General features: G+C 40.6%; 1 protein-coding gene across 1 annotated transcript; it reads left to right on the forward strand.

Annotated features, from left to right (window-relative positions):
• The first annotated feature begins 674 nt into the window (after positions 1–674).
• On the forward strand, positions 675–14,945 carry DCLRE1A (DNA cross-link repair 1A). Its single transcript, XM_054276974.1, has 9 exons — positions 675–1,520; positions 3,024–4,514; positions 4,939–5,072; positions 6,242–6,360; positions 7,870–8,013; positions 8,850–8,995; positions 9,961–10,115; positions 13,477–13,618; positions 14,250–14,945. Exons 1-9 carry the CDS (start codon positions 1,106–1,108, stop codon positions 14,414–14,416), a joined length of 2,913 nt encoding a protein of 970 aa, XP_054132949.1. The 5' UTR covers positions 675–1,105; the 3' UTR covers positions 14,417–14,945.
• Positions 14,946–18,012: the final 3,067 nt, after the last annotated feature.

An 18,012-nucleotide genomic window follows, 5' to 3' on the forward strand; every position in this document is an offset into this window, starting at 1 on the left:
ACCGCCCGCGGCGCCGGCGCGGAAAACCGCGACTCAAGAAGAAAATAAAGCACAAAGTACAGACACGTAATAACTCGTCTGTCTCAAAGCCGGAACTCCTCACGTATTCCGTGTTTTTACGTATCCTTGGTTTCCACAGCAGCACATTCCCACAGGGAGCCCGCGGTGGAGATTCCCGCGCAGCAGATTCAACACAGCTAGTGTTTCCACCCGGCTGCTTTATCGTTTTTAAGATGTAACAATTGAGCAGCGCCGGAAAAAGTCGAAATCAGGCTCCGGTAATTTAAACAGGAGGATTTGGGGTTTTTTGGGGGGCATACTATGGGAGAAGCGAAGAAGATGAGGAGCAGCCGCGGTGACGAACCTGCGGAAGCGAATGAGCGGCCACGGCGGGAAACGGCGGAGGAGGCGCCGGCCGCGGGACCGGCGGGAGCCGGGACATCCCAGGGTATATCCCGGGATATTCGGGAGCACCGGGACGTCCCAGGGAACATCCCGGGATATTCGGGAGCACCGGGACATCCCAGGGTGTCTCCCGGGACATTCGGGAGCACCGGGACATCCCAGGGAGCGTCCCCAACACTCGGCGGTACTGGGACACACCGTGCAGCAGCATCGGGACCCTCTGGAGAAGCATCACAGGGCAATCCCGGGGGACACTCCCCAGAAGCATCCCGGGACACCACGACGATGATCCCGTAGCTGAATTCTTCCTTGTTTTGTTTTAAAATTTTTCCTGCTCGGGCAGGAATTTTTAAAGTCTTCCTGCCCCCGCATTGCCGGGTGGAGCTGACGATGCTGAGGGCAAGCTGAAGGAAATGGCTCAGCCTGGAAGGATTTGCAGAGTCAGGCCCTGTGTAACAGGAGGAATCGCAAATCTACAAAGAGAGGCTCATTGAATTATTTTTGGGATAGGATCCACCATGCTCCTGTCCCATCAGGGACTGCTGCTTGGTTTGTGGGCCAGTGTTGCTTTTTTAACATGGGCTTCTGGAGCTTTTCCTCAGATAGTGAAGAGTGGAGGGAAGAGAAAATATATTAGTGGGAGGAAAGGCAGGTTTGTGAACTGTTGCTTAGAAGAAAAGGGAATATTTAATGTGTTGACATGTCTGAAGATGCTTTATTGGAAGAGGACATTTGGGAGTACAAATCCATTAGGAAGCGAAAGCACCAGAGTAACTCACAGAGCATCTCCACTCCCGTGCAGGAAGTAAGTGTTGGCAAGGGCAGGCCAAAAAGAAAGAGAAATGGAAAAAAGAAATCGACAGAAAAAGCTGGTACACCTCAGAAAGCCAAGCAGAGCTCCCGGGCAGGTCAGGATGGGGATGAATGTAAAGAGGACAGCAGTGTGCACTCCCAGGACAGTGTGGGCAGCCTGGCAGAGCAGAGCTCACAGAATGCAAAGCCCGTTCACGATGGATTCTGTCCCAGCTGCCAGATGCCCTTCTCTTTGCTGTTGGTCCAGACACCCCAGTGGCACGTCTATGAATGTTTGGAAACTCCAGGACCCATTGAAAAAGGTATGAATGGAGTAAGAAAAAAGCCTTCAGAGAAAACTTACAGGCTTCTCATGAAATGTTGCTGTAAACCTCGTTTTTATATTCAGCTCAAAATCTGAAATGGTAGTTGGTATGGTTTTTATCATGTTTTATTATGTTGTTATTGATCAGTCCTATTTTTATACAAAATTTTTGCTTCTTTGTGAAAAACATGGAAATCTGACATGAAAATCTCATTTCAGAATCTAATCTCAAAACTGAGAAAGTTTCATGGCTGTTTATCAAATTCTAGTGCTTCATTCAACAAACTGAAGGTGCATATTTAAAATAATGAAACCTGTTACAATGACAGTGTCAGAAAAGAACCTTCAGGCACAAGGGTGCTACTTTTGACATGAAGTTTCTGTCTCCTTAGGTGTAGATTTTATTACCTTGTATTCATGTTGATATGTGATTTGTTCGGCTGTCTATGGACATTTGGAAGCTGAAATATGCCAATTTGCTTGAAATTTTAGCTTGTGGCCCACTTATGGTTTAGAAATTTTGTATAGAAATAGAGACTAACATTCCTGTATCATAAGAAAACTGTTTTCTTTTGAGCTCTGTACAAGAAGAATAAAACTGACACATTCCAAATTCTAGTTTCATGGGGAAATACCAATCTAAACGGTTTCAGGTATCCAATTTATGTCCTTAGTACACCTCATAACTTTTGTAAAATAGAAAGCATACAGTCAGGAAATGTGAGTGAAGGCTGTTTTAAGTAATAGAACCAGCTTTTTCTATTTTGATAACATTCCTTGAGTTTTCTTCTTTGGAGCAATGACATGTAAGTCCTTTCATGCTGATTTTGGCAGTGCATTTAATTTAAGGCAGGTGTTTTAACACCTCATTTCTGTCTTAACAGGTGCAAAATCTTTCTGGTGGGTTTATGCATTCACTTTAAAAGCCTGAAAAGTTGGGCTGGCAAATTGTTACTGGGAAAGGTCTAGGGAAGTGCTATGGATTTTTTTTTTCCCTAGCATCTCAACACTGAATGTTTTCTTCATATAGGTAAATGCACAACTTTTTTCTTTTTCTTATTCGTGTGTAATATCAGACAATTTAAAATGGAATTTCAGGTCAATTCAGAGTTGAGGTTTTGTGGTTTTGTTTGTTATTTGTGTTTGAAGTGTACTGGTTGTTTCTGGTGCTACTTCTCTGAGCTTGTTGCTTGAATATGAGACAATTCTAGACCAGAAGCTGTGTGATCGAAGGAGCTCAGCATTGAAACAGGGTCAAGTTGTTAATGGGCTGTGTAATTTAGGCATAGTGCTGTTTGGTTTTCGACTGGAAGCTTCTCATTACTCAGGCCATAGCACTGGTGGCTTGAAAATTACTTTTTATTTGTGCCTTCTGACCTCCAGCAGCTGTGTTTATAATAAAAGCTCCTAAATGTTGTGTCACATGAGATTTTTATTTTAACTGTGCCAACTGTACTTGCAAAGGTGTTAACATTTCACTTTTGTGTGACTCTTTCCACAGAGTGTCCTGATGGTCTGCAGTGCACCTCCACCATCCCATCCCACTACAAGCGTTACAGCCATTTTCTGCTTGCAGCAAACAGGGCAGGGGAGTACCTTGTAAACCCTTGGGGAAACACTGAGGAGATGAAGGTGACATGTGCTACTGCTGCAAAGCCCAGCTGCTCCCCAAGTTATGCAGAGGAAACCTCAGGGGAGGAGAAACTCTCTGTTAAAATAAAGCACACCCCAAATGACAATGGTGCATCAATGGTACAGAATTCACCACAAATGAAGTCTCTAAATATAATTAGTGGAAGTACTTCCTTTTCTGCAGGTGTTCAAAAACCTCAGCAGACACTTCAGCTTCCAGAGACAACAGATAATCATTGTAAATTTGAATTTTTTGATTTTGCATCCTCTCAAGAAAGTGAGATAGGAGAACATCTGTGTGTGGAGAAAGATGCAAGTCAGCCAAGTCTGCTACAGTCAGGAGTGGACATCAATGACTATGGAATTTCTTACTCACCACTAAGTACATTTGAGGAAAGTGAAGAGGAAGAGGAGGAAAAAGTAAAAGTATCACAGACTAATTTATTCGAAGTGCAGAGCTCAGAAGAAGACTCCGATTCTGTGACATTTAAGACACTTGATGAACTTCTCTCACAGAGGAAGCCTCAGTATGAGCTTGCAAAAATGGGAAATTTCATAACCAAAAAACCCCTCTGTGGGGAAGAAAATACACTGGACCATCTAGATCCTCAGCAAGGGGTGGTAACCAGTGGATCCTCTTCTGTTTGTAGTTACAGGGAGCCTGAACAGCCAGAAATGATTTCCTCTGCTGCCAAAGCAGGAGCCACAGAGTCAGAAGATGCTGGTGCTTGTGCTCTGGGTTCTGCATATGTGAGTCTTACTGGTACATCATCACTGCTAGACAGAGAAGATGCTGGCTCCCTTCTGACACAGAAGAGTAATGTTTTGAGGGAGCCAAGTAACATTTTAAGTGGTACAAATAAAAAGACTGCCAGTGCAATTGATGAAACAGCTCACCAGGAGAGTTTGCAGACAACAGAGGAGAAAAAAGGAAATCTTAGTACAGCTGCTGTATGCTTTCCCAGCCCCACCTCTTCTAAATCAGAGCCATCTCTTTCATTAGCAACTGTGAACACCAAATCCAGTCCTGCCAAAGAACTGAAACAAATGGACATTGGTGTTTTCTTTGGGTTAAAACCCAAAGCAAAGGAAGAACGCAAAGGAGAGGCGTGTTTGAAGGAGAAAAAGCAGATACCAGCTTCAGTATCCCCTAATGGAAAGAGGCCCAGACAGCAAAAAAGGAAGGCTGAGGGGTCTGTGGGAGATGTGGAAGCAGTTACAGAAAGTTCCAGTAGAAATGAAGCCGTTGCAGATGTACCTTCTGGTGGCCAACGAAGGTGGAGAAAAAAATTTAAAGAATTACCTACTACAGGTGAAGAACCAAGAAAAAAACACTGCCCCTTCTACAAGAAAATACCAGGTGAGAGGTAACTTGGTTTTTCATAGAGGTTAATTTATTTTGGCTGGAGTGTTGTGGTTTTGTCCTAATTTTAGACTTCAGTATTGTTACTCCTGATAACTGCTTCCTTAAATGTGTCTTATTTGCTTAACTGTTTGCCATCTTTATAAGAGGGCAGCTGAACAACATATTTGGGAGGCCTTTGAAAGTATTTGTTTGTGAGCAGTTTGTTAAAATTTTATTTTAGTTTGTGAAAATCTCTTTTTGCCACTGTTGACTGCTACACAAAACACATTAATCTTTAAATGGCTCCTTCAGTTGTATGCAGAATAACTATCACCTTTTAACTGGGAAGAAAGGAAAAAAACAAAAGCAATATCTGATTACAAATTGGTTCTGGACTTTGCATGTTTACTGGCTGGATTGTCTTCCCTCTTTGCTGTAGGAACTGGTTTTACAGTTGATGCCTTCCAGTATGGAGAAATTGAAGGCTGCACAGCTTATTTCCTTACTCATTTTCACTCTGACCACTACAGTGGACTAACAAAAAACTTCAGGTTTCCAATCTACTGTAATAAGGTAAGGCTTTTCAAGATTGCTAGATACCATTATATCCATATGCTTTTGTCCTTTTATATCCATCACTTTTGTACTGATGGAAGTAAATAGAAGATCAGTGTTTGAGGTCCTTTATTGGGTCAGTGGATATGTACAGGGGAAAGTGCATTTTGTTTGTGTGAAATCCTTACCTTGATTTGACTGATCAAGAGGATTAGTGAAACTTCCCTCCCTAGATACCATGAAAAAAAATCAGCTTTATAAACGATCTGTGGAGGTCACATAGACCAATTTCCTGCATAGTGGAACCTTCAAAGTTAGATCAGACTGCAGGGAGTCTTTTGTCAGTCAAACTTTGAACATTGGCCAGATTTTACTATATCTCCTTGCAACCTGTTGCAGTGCTCACTTCTGTTTTGTTGGTTTTTTTTTTTTTCCCTAATAATACATTTGAAATTTCTGGTTTTGCAACTTGCCATTGTAGCTTTTTTTTGGTATGTGTGCATCATGAAGAATCTGGCTGCATTTTCTCTAAACTATTTCAGTGATGGAAGTCTGAAATAGATTCTGCATGAGCCATCTCTTTTCCACGTTAAGCAAGTGGAATTATTTCAGACTGATGCTTTGTGTCCTGTACTTTGGGCTGCTGAATGGCCACGACTGCCATTAGCTGTTGTAGGTCCAACCAGCTCTTCTTTACTTGCAACATGGTAGGGCACCTTGCCTAACCAACACGCCCAGAGCTTGCATAAAAAAAACCTGTTTATGGTTCATTCTGGCAGTTTTCTGGAATACTTGTGTCCTGTATTGCTTTTGCAGTTGGAGTGACTGCTGCCCTCCTCGATAAGGTCCAGGGGCCTGTTACCTGGAAACTTCTTCACTTGGTTAAAGAAGGTTTTACCCACCCCTTTCTCTTAACTTGATAGTGTACAACAGATCTTCTTCCCCCTTGTTTACCTCCTCTCTGATTCCAATCCACAGCCTGTTGACAGGCTTTTAAAAGTTTGCTACCTGAAGACAGCTTTTCTGAGTTTGCTTTTTGATAGGTGAAATGCTGCTGAAAGACTTGGCTACACCCAGGGCCTTACAGTTTCTCTCTAAGCCAGTCTGGCTTTGAGAGCTTTTGTTTCTACGATGAACAGTGCTTTTTTCAGCCTTTGCTCCTGTTTTAAATCCTGTCTGTGTTGCAGATCACTGGCAATCTGGTGAAGAGCAAGCTCCGGGTGCAGGAGCAGTATGTCCACGTGCTGCCCATGGACACACAGTGTGTGGTCAATGGGATCAAAGTGCTGTTGCTTGATGCCAATCAGTAAGTATCACTGCATTCCCTGTGGAGAATTTCTTACAGGTAGTTAGCTTGTGAAATAGGTGCGTTATCTCCAAAAATGAAACAGGGTTTTTTTAAAATTTAATTTAACTTTTTTTTGTGTACGTTGTGTTAACCACATGCACCTCTGTAATTTTTGTTTGAGGGGTTGAATGATTTCCTAGTGGTCTGAACATTTCTGGTTTTTGGTGTCTAGTTGGGAACCTAGTAGATTTGATTATCAGATACATTAGGTTTCTGTAGCTTGAACTGATGATAGGGAAATCCTTAGCTAAAGAAAAATGTGGTACTTTGGATCCTGTGAAAGACATAACCTAGGTAATATTTTGAAAATTGAACTTTGAAGAAACGCCTGTTGAAATCTGGACAAGATTTCTACTGAATTTGGTGATAAAGGGTAAGATTTTGTCTCTTAGACTGGCACTATGTGATAATGCTGGATTTAAAGTTCAGTAGCACCTGACTTCCAGTCCTGTACCCTTGTTCTGCCTCTTGGTACTTTTTTTTGGCCATGGGCTAGAGGAAGACTCCCTTCCCTGCAGTACATTTATTGAAATGCAGGACTGTCACAGCTGGTTTGAACATTGCTTTGTGTAGGATTTGTTTATACTTGGAGAGCTAAAACTCCATTAAGTCCTCTGAGAACCCTCTCTAGGAATGAAGGAAGCCTTGTTGCTTATGTAATTTGTATAATTCTCATTTTTCCTGTTTGTCCCTCTGATTCTCTGCTCCAATTTAAAAGCTGTGCATACCTTAGCTACAAAGTTCAGCTTCTTGAAGAGTTCACCAATTCTGTCTTTTTCGCTTTGTTTCATGCCAGTTTTTCTTTTTTTGAGATTTCATTTACCCTTTGCAGGTGACTGATATCTAAAATAGTCCCACTCAGGTTTTCCAGTCTTGCCCTTCAGAAAGCTTTGGCAAGCAGCTGCAGAAGGCACAATGGATTCACTGTCACCAGTAAGGGAGTTGTATTTATAACCAGGGGCTTCTGGATCTAAAACAACATTTAAAATCTGTGAATAGAATTTAAAAGAAAGTGCTCCAGTAAGTCCTGCAGGAAGAGAGATGAATCTGCAGCAATATAATTCTGTTTGTCTTGAGCAAGAATGCTGCTTCTCTTTGGTGTGCTGTTTCCTCTTTGAATCAAATAATAGAATGATTGCAGCTGAGGCAGGATCTGTGCCATGCCTGCAAGGTGGGGCATCCCAAAAAGGCAGTTAATGTTTGATTGCTTTGCTGTTGATGTGGATTTTTTGTTTCTTCTTTCCATCCCAGGTGAGAACTCAAGCTTGTGTGTGGCCATAGGATTAGCTGCAGAATTCCTTTAGAAATCAGAAATTCCTAGCTAAATTAGTCTGTATAGCAGCTGTGATTTAAAATTCTGTTCTGTCCATGTTTCTACTGCTGAAGAGTGGTCTATCTCTTAAAGTAGTTTATCAGTATAGAGAGCTGACATAATTTGTGTGGGGCTTTTTTATTTGTTTGTTTCAGCTGTCCAGGTGCAGCAATGATCCTCTTCTACCTGCCAAGTGGGGCTGTTATTCTGCACACAGGAGACTTCAGAGCAGACCCTTCCATGGAGCGCTACCCTGCTCTGATGGGCCAGAAAATCCACACCCTTTACCTGGATACCACGTGAGTTGGCTGGAAATTGATTTTTTAAAATTTATTCTTTGTCTTTTCAGTTTAGTAAGGCTTTGAACCAAATATGAACCAAATAAATGTAATTTAGTGTTAGAATAAAAGCAGAGATTTATTATGTGCAGCTTGTTCATTCATTAGTTATGCTGTTACATGAGAGAATGAAAGTGGGTGGTGGAAAAGAGGCTGAAGTATTTGCTCAGGTCACCATATTATTTATAAGTGGTATTAAATTTAGGATGTCAAAACTCATACATTAAATGTTCAGGTTTATGGAAGACTAGTTTTCAATGGATTAACTGTATTATAAAAAGAAGTGTGAAGGAATTCAAAGGTGAAAGAATGCCAAAAGGCTGAATCAGTTTTGGGAGTTTTCATTAGACCTTCCTCTGATTCATTTATATAAAATTGGTTTTGGGTGAATGATGACTAATGCCCAGCTGCAGACTTTCATTTCTGTTCCATGTGTTTCTGTGAATGAGTAATGACTTACATTATGGTTTGTGTGTGTGACAAAAAATAGATATAAGGATATAATCAGGACGTGACAGAAATATCAAGCTTGCAAGAGCAGTTGGTATTTATGAAGAAGAAAATGTAGAATTCATTACCAGAGAGTGAATAGTTGTAGAGAAAACAATGATATATGCTATGTGATTTTTGTTGCAACAATTTCTGGGCACCTCAGTGTTTCTAATAGAGTGCTATTTTATAGAAGAGTAATGTCTTCTTCACTTCCCGAGTACCTGGAGTTTTGAGGGCATTCATGGCAATTTCAGATGTCTTTTATCTTTTGTAACAAAGTGATATATTTTGTTTCCCTGCCCCAGATACTGTAGCCCTGAGTACACTTTTCCTTCCCAACAAGAGGTTATCCAGTTTGCTGTCAACATTGCCTTTGAGACTGTGACTTTAAACCCACGAACTCTAGTTGTCTGTGGCACTTACTCCATTGGAAAAGAAAAAGTTTTCTTAGGTATGTAAAAGAAGTGTCTTGGATCAAATAACTAATTTAATGTCTAATTTAGATGGCTTTCTTGCAGACATAAAAGTTTGTTTGGTCTGAATGTTCAGATGCAGTGTAAAGAAATTGAATGTATTTAATAATCCTCCTGCTATTTTTTAAGTTTTCTAATCAATAAGTTTTAGCTTTCTGAAAGAAATAGTGTTCTACCATGTTTGCAACCTTCCCCCCACACTGAATATACATGTGGCCAGTTTATATACTAACTGTATGAACCTCTTTAATTGACTGGTGGTGAGAAAATTGCTAAGAGCAATTAAAAAATAAATAAATGAGGTCTTTATGACATTTTTGTTGTTAATACTTCCAAGAAACAGCAAAGGGATGTTATTCTTAGAGTAGACTTCTATTTTGAGCTTTTCCTTCCAGTTTATATAATATATCTGTTCTGACTAAGAGAAGATCTTGTGTGCTATGCCTCACTCAGTTACAGCACCAGGAGCCAACATGCTTGCCCAAATGTCTGCTTCAGAGCAGGCAGATGTGTACCATTGTGCGTATTTAAAATCATCAATACAAAACTTACTCTCACTGAAATTTAGTCTGTCTTCAGTGTGGGCTGTTTGTCACATATTCCAAAAACTGCATGTTTCTGGCATCTTTGGGATAAATACCAGTTCACCTCAGTAACATTCTACCAAAGAAATGTAACTCAGAATTTATCAAGGTAGTTTTCCTTCTTTTTCCAATTGTTATACAAAATTCTGCTGCTAAAATGTAGGGGACAAAGGTTTTTAACACCCATTATAGATTCTCTTCTTAATGTTAGAATACAAAACACCACATCCTGTTGAATGTGGATTTCTTTTCTAATAGTAAAAATTATCTTGTACAATAATCAGGACTATGTCCAAAACAAGCCAAAAAAGAACTCTTACAATTTTCTCTCTCTGATTTCTTCCTAATGAATCCTGAAGCAATTGCTGAAGTTCTGGGCTCAAAGGCAAGCATGTCCCGTGACAAATACAAAACCCTGCAGTGCTTGGAGTCAGCAGCTGTCAATTCCCTCATCAGTGTGGACTGGAAGGGCACTTTGCTTCATGTTCTTCCCATGATGCAAATCAATTTTAAGGTAAGTTCAGAAAATGGGCTGTTGATGAACGTGCTAGTAAAGTTCTCTTGGCTCTTCCCAACCAGTGCTGTGTTTGGTGCTTTTTAACCTCTTGTCAGATCATATTCATTTAGTGGGGCTTTGACATGTAGCAATACATTGAAAATGAAAAGCAATTAAACATTAATAACTTCTCCAAACATGGTGTGGTGCTTGTACAAGATAAGGTGAGGCTTGTTCAAAGACCTGCTCTGTGCAGTCCTTTTTGAAGTGGGTTTATGTAATGACTGCCTGATCTGTCCTCGTAGCAATTAATATATTGTGACATGGAGTTCCTGTTTTCAGCCTTTTACCTGGTCCAGTGTAGGAAAAATCTAAAAGGATTTTCTGCCTGTGAGCCTCTCTTTTGAGGCAGCCTATGAACATGGCCGACTACCAGTTGTCTAATATTTTTCACAAAAGCAAGTTAACTGGTTAATTTTAAAACATGATTTCATCTAAGCTGATTTCAAATGCACATTTGGTTGAGATTTGAGACACTGAGTTTTGTTGTTGAGCATCTTTTCTGGGAATTTCTTTGTTCTGGGAACGATGACTAATTCCTAGGTTATTCTAAATAGACAAAATACTGAAGGGCAGTAAGGTAAAGCAGCAGGCTCTAGATTAAAGTAACCTGGAAGAAGGAAAAAAACTGTGGCTGTTTATACCTTACAGGCTTGGATTAATTTTCCTGTTTTGCTTCAAGCCTGCTGTGCCATCTCAAGCAAATCCTTCAGACCAAGATGGTATTTAGCTGCAGGACTAGTCAAGGTCAGAATTGACCTAAAAAGGAGTAAAAAAGGTTATATGGTTTGGATGGAGCTGCAGGAGATGGGACTTAGTATCTTAATGCTTTAACTTTGTTCCATGATGTTTTCCGTGGCGGAGCAGAAAATGAGTAATGGAAATATGTATGGATTTATTTTTGGTGTGTTGTGCTGTCTTAAACAGGAATTGATTTGAGATTCTTCTGCAGATTTCTGGGTTACTAAGTCTCCTGTCCCAGCATGCATGGATATTCACACAGCTGGACTTTCAGGGGGTGGAGGAAATCCTCAAGGGCAGCTTTAGTTCCTAAGGGAGGCAGTTGTGTCAGGCAGGGTCTCAACTCTGACATCACGAGGCTCTAGACCAGTCTCCAGTGTGCCAAAAGCCATGCCTGGACCCTGAAAAGGGCCAGGAAAGATAAAAGGCACAATAATCCAGTGGGTCAGAGTCCTGATCTGACAGCAGGTGCCTTCAGGTGTGGAGTTGAGTGCCATCATTGCTGATATTGTGTCCATGGGAGCTGGCATGCTGGGGGCATTTCAGAGTGCCAGTGAGGCTGCACTGGAGGAGTGCCTGGGTGGGCTGTACTGTCAGTAAAATGTGAAGAATTTTAAATGCTTAAAGATGAGTTTATATGATCATTTATCTTACTTTTGGATTTGAGATATATTAAGAAAATATTAAAAAAAAACCCAAAACCCCAGAGATGTGGTACTTCACTGCAGTATTTGGTTTTACCTCAGTAAAATGCAGGGATTGCTGTGTGTACTGACAAATGGCTGTTCTTGAATAAGCCAGATGAGTTTAAGTGGTGTTGGGGCTGGTGGTAAATGAAATATTTAATCATGTTTGAGTCTTTTCCTATCTTGTGGAATCTGTTTGTGTACACTGCTGACTTTAGTGACACTCTGAATATCAGGCTGTCATGGTGATTGAAGGAGTTGGTGTAGCAGTGAAATACATTTTCCATTCAAAAGGGTGAAGGTTTAGAACAGTGTTGGCTAAAGCAATAAATGAAGAAATTGGAATGTGTATTTAAAATGGACTTGTTATGAGCAAACACAGCAGTCATTTGTTCTGGGGAAAGAGGCCATCTTTTCCAAAATGCATGCATGGTTCTTTTGCAACAAACAATTTTTTTGTAACTCAAAAATTGAGGCTTTTGCCTAACTTGACTATGTGGTGAAAACTTCCCAGGGAACTGACTTTTGTGGGTCTATGAATCTTTCATGTTGTTTAACTCATCAAGGTCTTGTACTGGCACTGAGGTGAGACTTTCAGAAGTGAAAGTGATTGAAATGCAAAAATAATTTTTTTATAAGCTTGAAATTGCATCCTTAATGTGACTGTTGCACACTTGATTTATAACAAAACTTAAAAGTGGATTAGCATTGTTAATATAATAATCATTGCATTTGAAGTACTGTATTTAGATTTCATTAGAGCAAGGGGAAAAAATATGTGAACAATTACCTTAATCTATGTTAATGCTCCCAAAATGAAGTGTGAAGGAGAATTAGGCTGCTACAGTTATACCTTTAATCAGATGAGGACTGAACATTCACAGTGTGTTGAAAGTCACAGCAGTGAGCCATAATTCTTGTTGCTGAATGAAATGTCTTCTGTGTTAGGGCTTTTAAAAATTCTTTTTTGTGCCTGGTTTGATGGATTCTCTATGTTGCTACGGGACCTTGTACTGAAGGTGTTGTTAAATGTGGCAGCTTTCTGCTGCCCTGTTTTAGAGTTCTCAAATGTCTGACAGGTTAGATAATTTTCTGTCACAGCCCATCTATCCCCCTCTACCCTCCTTTTTAATCAGCCTTTATTTTGTATTCCTCTCTCTCCTGCTAATACAAAGTTTGATTTTGTAACCTTGTAGGGCTTTCAGATTAGGAATTTGCCTGTAAGATTTTATACAGGACACATGACATTGATTTTCTGTTTTTAACTTGAAGCAATACTGACTTCACTTTATGCAGGCATAGGATTGTACATACTTGGAAATTTTTTCAAGGTAATTTCCTTTTTAGAATGAGAAGATCAGAGGTGATTTCCTTCCTGTCTTGGAGAGGTGGTAAAACATGGTTTAGTGCTCAGAGCAATACTTAGCTTGTGCACTGGCTTGCTGTAAGTTTTTTGGGGTAGGTTAATTAAATCTGGTTATTGTGGGCATAAGCAGGTGTCAAAACCTCTGTGATGATTTTGCCCTGAAGCAGCATTTCACCATCTTCTGTCTCCACTCAGCTGCTGACCTCTGGTTTAGAGGAGGAGGTGAATGGTTTGTGGAGCAAGGTCTATAAGATGATGTGATTATTCCTTATGTGTTCTGATCTGCAGTGCATAGCTGTTCATATCTACTTAATTCAGATGAAGAAACTGAGATCCTAAGGGACAAGTTGCTTTGCAAATGTCAATATTTGTCGTTAATAGTTGCAAGGTTGATGATCATTGAAATAAAACATACCAGGAAATGAAAATAAAATGTAGTCTGAATCCTCTCCATCATGAAATGGCCAACCTGTAGTCTAATTAGCTATTTAATGGGATTAAATATATGCTTTTTTTTTTCCCACAGGGCTTGCAAGATCACTTGAATAAGTTTTCTGAGAATTTTGATCAAATTCTAGCTTTCAAACCTACGGGGTGGACCTACTCTGATTCATGCCTTTCTCTGGAGGATATCAAGCCTCAGACAAGAGGAAAAGTCACTATATATGGTATGAGAGTAGCAAAGATTCAGTACATTTGGCTTTGTGTGGATGCTTTTCCTATTTTTATTCTGGAAACTCCTACTGATTTTGTAACTGCTGCTTTTTCTGGTAACTCATTGAGAAACTGAACAGATCTCTTCAGGGGGGATCTGTGAAATGAGTAATCGAGAACACCATAAATGCAGATTTTTACATACATTTTGTCCCTATCCTTGTCATGCAAATAAAAACTTTCACCTGATACAGGTACAGACTTCAGGGATGGAGTCTTGGCCTGACTGATGCTGGTGGCAGTGTAGTTCCAGAGCCAAGATTTCATTCTGTGTCTTACTTGTTTCTGAGAGAATGTGCCTTCCTCTCTGTTCTTATTGGTGGGGGGAGCTAAAACCCTTTAACATCCCTTTAACCAGGTCACTGATGCTGCTTACCTTGCATTAAGTCACCAAGTATTCATCAGTGCAAGCTAATTTTCCTAGAAGGGAAAATTGGAGGGAGGGAGGTGTTTTACCTTAGCTATAAACTTTAGATCCCAAATAGGAATTGAAAAAAAACCCTTTTATCTGAAGTATTTCTTAGCTGGAAGGCTTGCAGGAAGCTCAGTGGCCTGACAGATGGCTGTGATTTGTTTTCATTTCAGGCATTCCTTACAGTGAACACAGCAGTTACCTGGAAATGAAGCGTTTTGTTCAGTGGTTGAAGCCACAGAAAATCATCCCCACTGTCAATGTTGGTGACTGGAGAGACAGAAGCCTGATGGAAATGCATTTTAGAGACTGGATGACCGAGGGCAATAGGCAAAAATAAATATAAAGAAGAATGTATTTTTCAAAGGAAGTAGACTGGAATGGGAATTGAGTTCCTGTGAGTTTTATTTATCTCCCTTTTCCATGAAGCTTTCTTTAGGGAGGACTTAACTGCCATTCTTTGAAGAAAGATAAATTTGGGAAAAGAAAAAAAAAAAAGCACCTTGCTTTGTTGTGTATCTACTACTTTTTTCTTCCCCATAACATACCATTTTTGCAAGTTCATATTTTAGGTTATTTTTATCTTACTCCTTTCTCCTGTTCTTAATTTTCCTCAGGTTGTGGAGATGCTCAGATGTGTAATGCTGGGGATTCAACAGTCTCCAGGATAATTTCTGGAAATAAGTTATTGTAATAAATGAGACAATATTAGGCTTGTGTCACATGCTGTCAACTCAGGCTTCAGAGAAGCTCATTTCATGAGGCAGAACTGACTATTGTGATTTAAATATTGTTAAAAAAACTTACCTTGTGAGAGAGTATTGACTTGGGCTCCTGCAGCATATGTACTTGAGGCAACTGTTTACAAAAGACACTTCTGCTCGAGATTTTTTGCCTTTTTTTTAGTGATCCTTTTTAAAATAAAGAATATATCTTATGCCTATGTGTTCTTTCTGAGCAAAAAGCATTTTATTTCAGTGGCAGGTTTGCTAACCTGAACAACCTGTCTGCACTGTCTTTGGTGAATGTGCTGTGCGTGTTGCTTGTCTGAATTTGCTCCTGTGTCCTCTGCAGAGCCAGATCTCAGCAGGTGTTCAGAGCACAGAAGTGGTTCCTCACCATGGAATCCCCACTGGGCTTTGCAGGGTTGTTTATGTACAGGTTGTATATAAACACTGGGGTTTGCAGGGTTGTTTATGTACAGGTTGTATATAAACACTGGGGTTTGCAGGGTTGTTTATATACAGGTTTGTCACATGAATTCTGGAAAAACAAGAAAGGCAAATACTGGCACTGGCAGCAGAAAGGCAAATTTCACTTTGCATTTTTGGCCCTAATTCTTACCAGATGATCCAGTGCTGCTTTTTTTTGCATCTGCCTGGTGTTTATGTACTGAAGTATGTGGATGCATGCAGGCACACTAGTAAAATTTTAATCACTAAAATAAAAACTCTTCTAAAGTTCTAGGGTGGAATCACATGTGAAGAGTTATTCCCCAGCCCCTCAGAGTAGCTTGTCTGGAATCCTCAATGCTATTTTATGTTGTAAAAACAATTTTTAATGATCAATGCAAGTATAAACAGATCCTTGTCTCTGAGTGATGAGCTCTGTAATGTGAAGTCACTTGTTTTATTTGTCTTGTGAGAGAAATCAGTGAGGAGCTGATGGCAAAAAGATTCTTTGTACTAAAAGAGTTGTGAATGAGTATTTCACTGACATAAGGCATTGTAAATGCTTCAGTTTAATTTAAGCATTTAAAGGAATCTGAAGTTTTTGTTTTACATCATGCACAGTGCTAGCTGGCTGTCACAAGAATGGTAACTCTTGGACTGGAGTGCTCATTCCAAGGATTCCACTCCTTTTTGAAGGTGTATGAAGAAGGATCTTTTATGGGTTTTGCAAGAACCAGACCTGAATGAATGCCTTGTGCAAATCAGAGTAAATTTGGGGATTATATTTGACAGGGAATTGTTTTTACCAGTTGAATTGTTAAGGAATTATGCATGCTTTTTTTTGGCCTTCAGGATTTTTTCCTGTCTAATTTTTGCATGGACTATGAGAGGCTGGAATAAGCACTTCAGACTCAGAATTGTGGCTAAGATTTAACATCTTCTTGTTTCCATAGTTGCATTTTCAAGAATGACTGTTCCTGCAGAGAATGAGTGTGTTTGTGTGGTGGGGGGGTTCCCACTGTGCTGATGCTGTTCCTGGTTTTGCAATTCCTTCAGTTTGTGCCACTGGTAACTCTGAACCCAAACAATTCAACTTTCAGTGCAGCCTGATGAGTGTGGGGCACCTGTTACCTCTCTGTGGCTCTGGACCTCCTGCTATCAGTTTCTAGCCTGTTACCCAGAATGAAGGGTTGGGTCTTTTTTCTTTTAAAAGCAAACTGGTTTCTGAAACTAACCCCAGGAATGGTGTACCTTGGAATTAACTGGCACTGACATCTGCTGGATTGACCCAGTGAATCCTGCCCTGATGTGGAACAGATGGTCATGGGCTCATTTTGGTCAGCAAAGCAGAAGGGCTTTAGTGCTGGAGACTTTTTCCAGTTCCCTGCTCTGCTGTAGGTATTCCTGCATTCTCTGGGTGCTTTCATTCCTCCCTCTCTGGTTTGTATTTGCACTTCCACCAGCTGGTTTCTGTGTGTAGATGAATTCTGCAGCATTTCATCCACCTTCATGGCAGGAGATCTCCATCTTACCTACTTACTTGGTCTCCTTTTTATGGAAAAAAACGTGTTTTCAGAATGCAAACCCAGGAATAAATTATTTTTATCTTTATTGTAAAGAGGATTAGTAACAGGATTAGGTTGAGTGGGAGGACATACAAACAGATGTGGAAAACCATAACTAATAAGAATTTTGTGGGAAGATGTGTGGCAAGACTTTTTCCCTTGCCTTGGTGGTTCCAAGGGACATCTCTCTGATCTCAGCAGTTTAAGTCCTTTGGGGAGTGCAGACCTGGGATAAACCAAGTTTCAGTGTTATTGAACAGACATTGTTAATTAGGACTTTGATACTGACTCTGCTTTTCCTAATGAAGAATTGGATTTTTTTTTTCAGTCTTTGGGCAGTGCTGGCATTAGAGATGGATGAATTAAAGCATTTGTTATTTTGGTTGAGTGTGGGGTTCTGACTGCAGGAAAGGTGCCACCTTTTCCCAGTCAGTGGAGGGGACTTAGGCCTCTGTGGTGCCATAGAAACACTAAACCAGGGTCCCCTGGATAGGGGAGTGGAGGAGTCAGCCTGTACTGACACAAATCCCACCAGATTTCACTAAAGCAAGATGGGCTGTGAGCATCCCAGAGGCTCCTCCTGTTTGTCTGGGGCTGCCACGCTCAGGGCAGGAGGCACAGCCAGGGACAGGGGCAGCTGCAGCACTGGCTTGATTGGCTTCCAAAGGCAGCCCCTCTGAAGGATCACTTTGTATTTCCCATCAGGACTCCTGCTCTGATTACATATCACCCCAACAGGCAGATAAATGAGCTAAAAGCAGCCCTGTTGGAAAAGGGTAGCAGGAGGGGAGAGGGGAGATGAGGAGAGCAGCTCCTGGCTGTGCTGGCTCTGGGTTTCAGGCTGGCTGTGATAAATGAAAGCACCCACAGCCTGTGGCCACCACTGGGGAGGCTGCAGGGCAGGCACATGAGAAACACTGCAGAATAAAGTGTTTCTGGTATCCCTCTAAACCTTGATGTGAAATAACAATTGCTAGCAACTTGGAGTGGAGAAAGGAACTGGAATGCCATTGGCATGGTTAAAGGATTTTTCTTTTATTTGATCAAACCTATCTGCTCATATGAGCTTTGGTTGTTAGGATAAATTGCCATTTAAGTTTCTTTTCTTTTTTCAGGAAGTGTGGCTTCAGATACATCCTTCATGCAATTAGGGATTGATTTTGACTGAACATGAATTTTGAATTTGAACACTGCTTTGG

The sequence above is a fragment of the Melozone crissalis genome, unplaced genomic scaffold (genome assembly GCF_028551555.1).
Source record: "Melozone crissalis strain CALT ecotype California unplaced genomic scaffold, PUWL_Pcris_2 ptg000019l_1, whole genome shotgun sequence".
NCBI lineage: Eukaryota > Metazoa > Chordata > Aves > Passeriformes > Passerellidae > Melozone > Melozone crissalis.

Coding starts and splice junctions, on each gene's coding strand:
- DCLRE1A (XM_054276974.1), top strand. CDS start 1,106: ATGTCTGAAGATGCTTTATTGGAAGAGGACATTTGGGAGTACAAATCC. Junction 1,521..3,023: donor TCCAGGACCCATTGAAAAAG/GTATGAATGGAG, acceptor CTCTTTCCACAG/AGTGTCCTGATGGTCTGCAG. Junction 8,996..9,960: donor AAAAGAAAAAGTTTTCTTAG/GTATGTAAAAGA, acceptor TGAATCCTGAAG/CAATTGCTGAAGTTCTGGGC.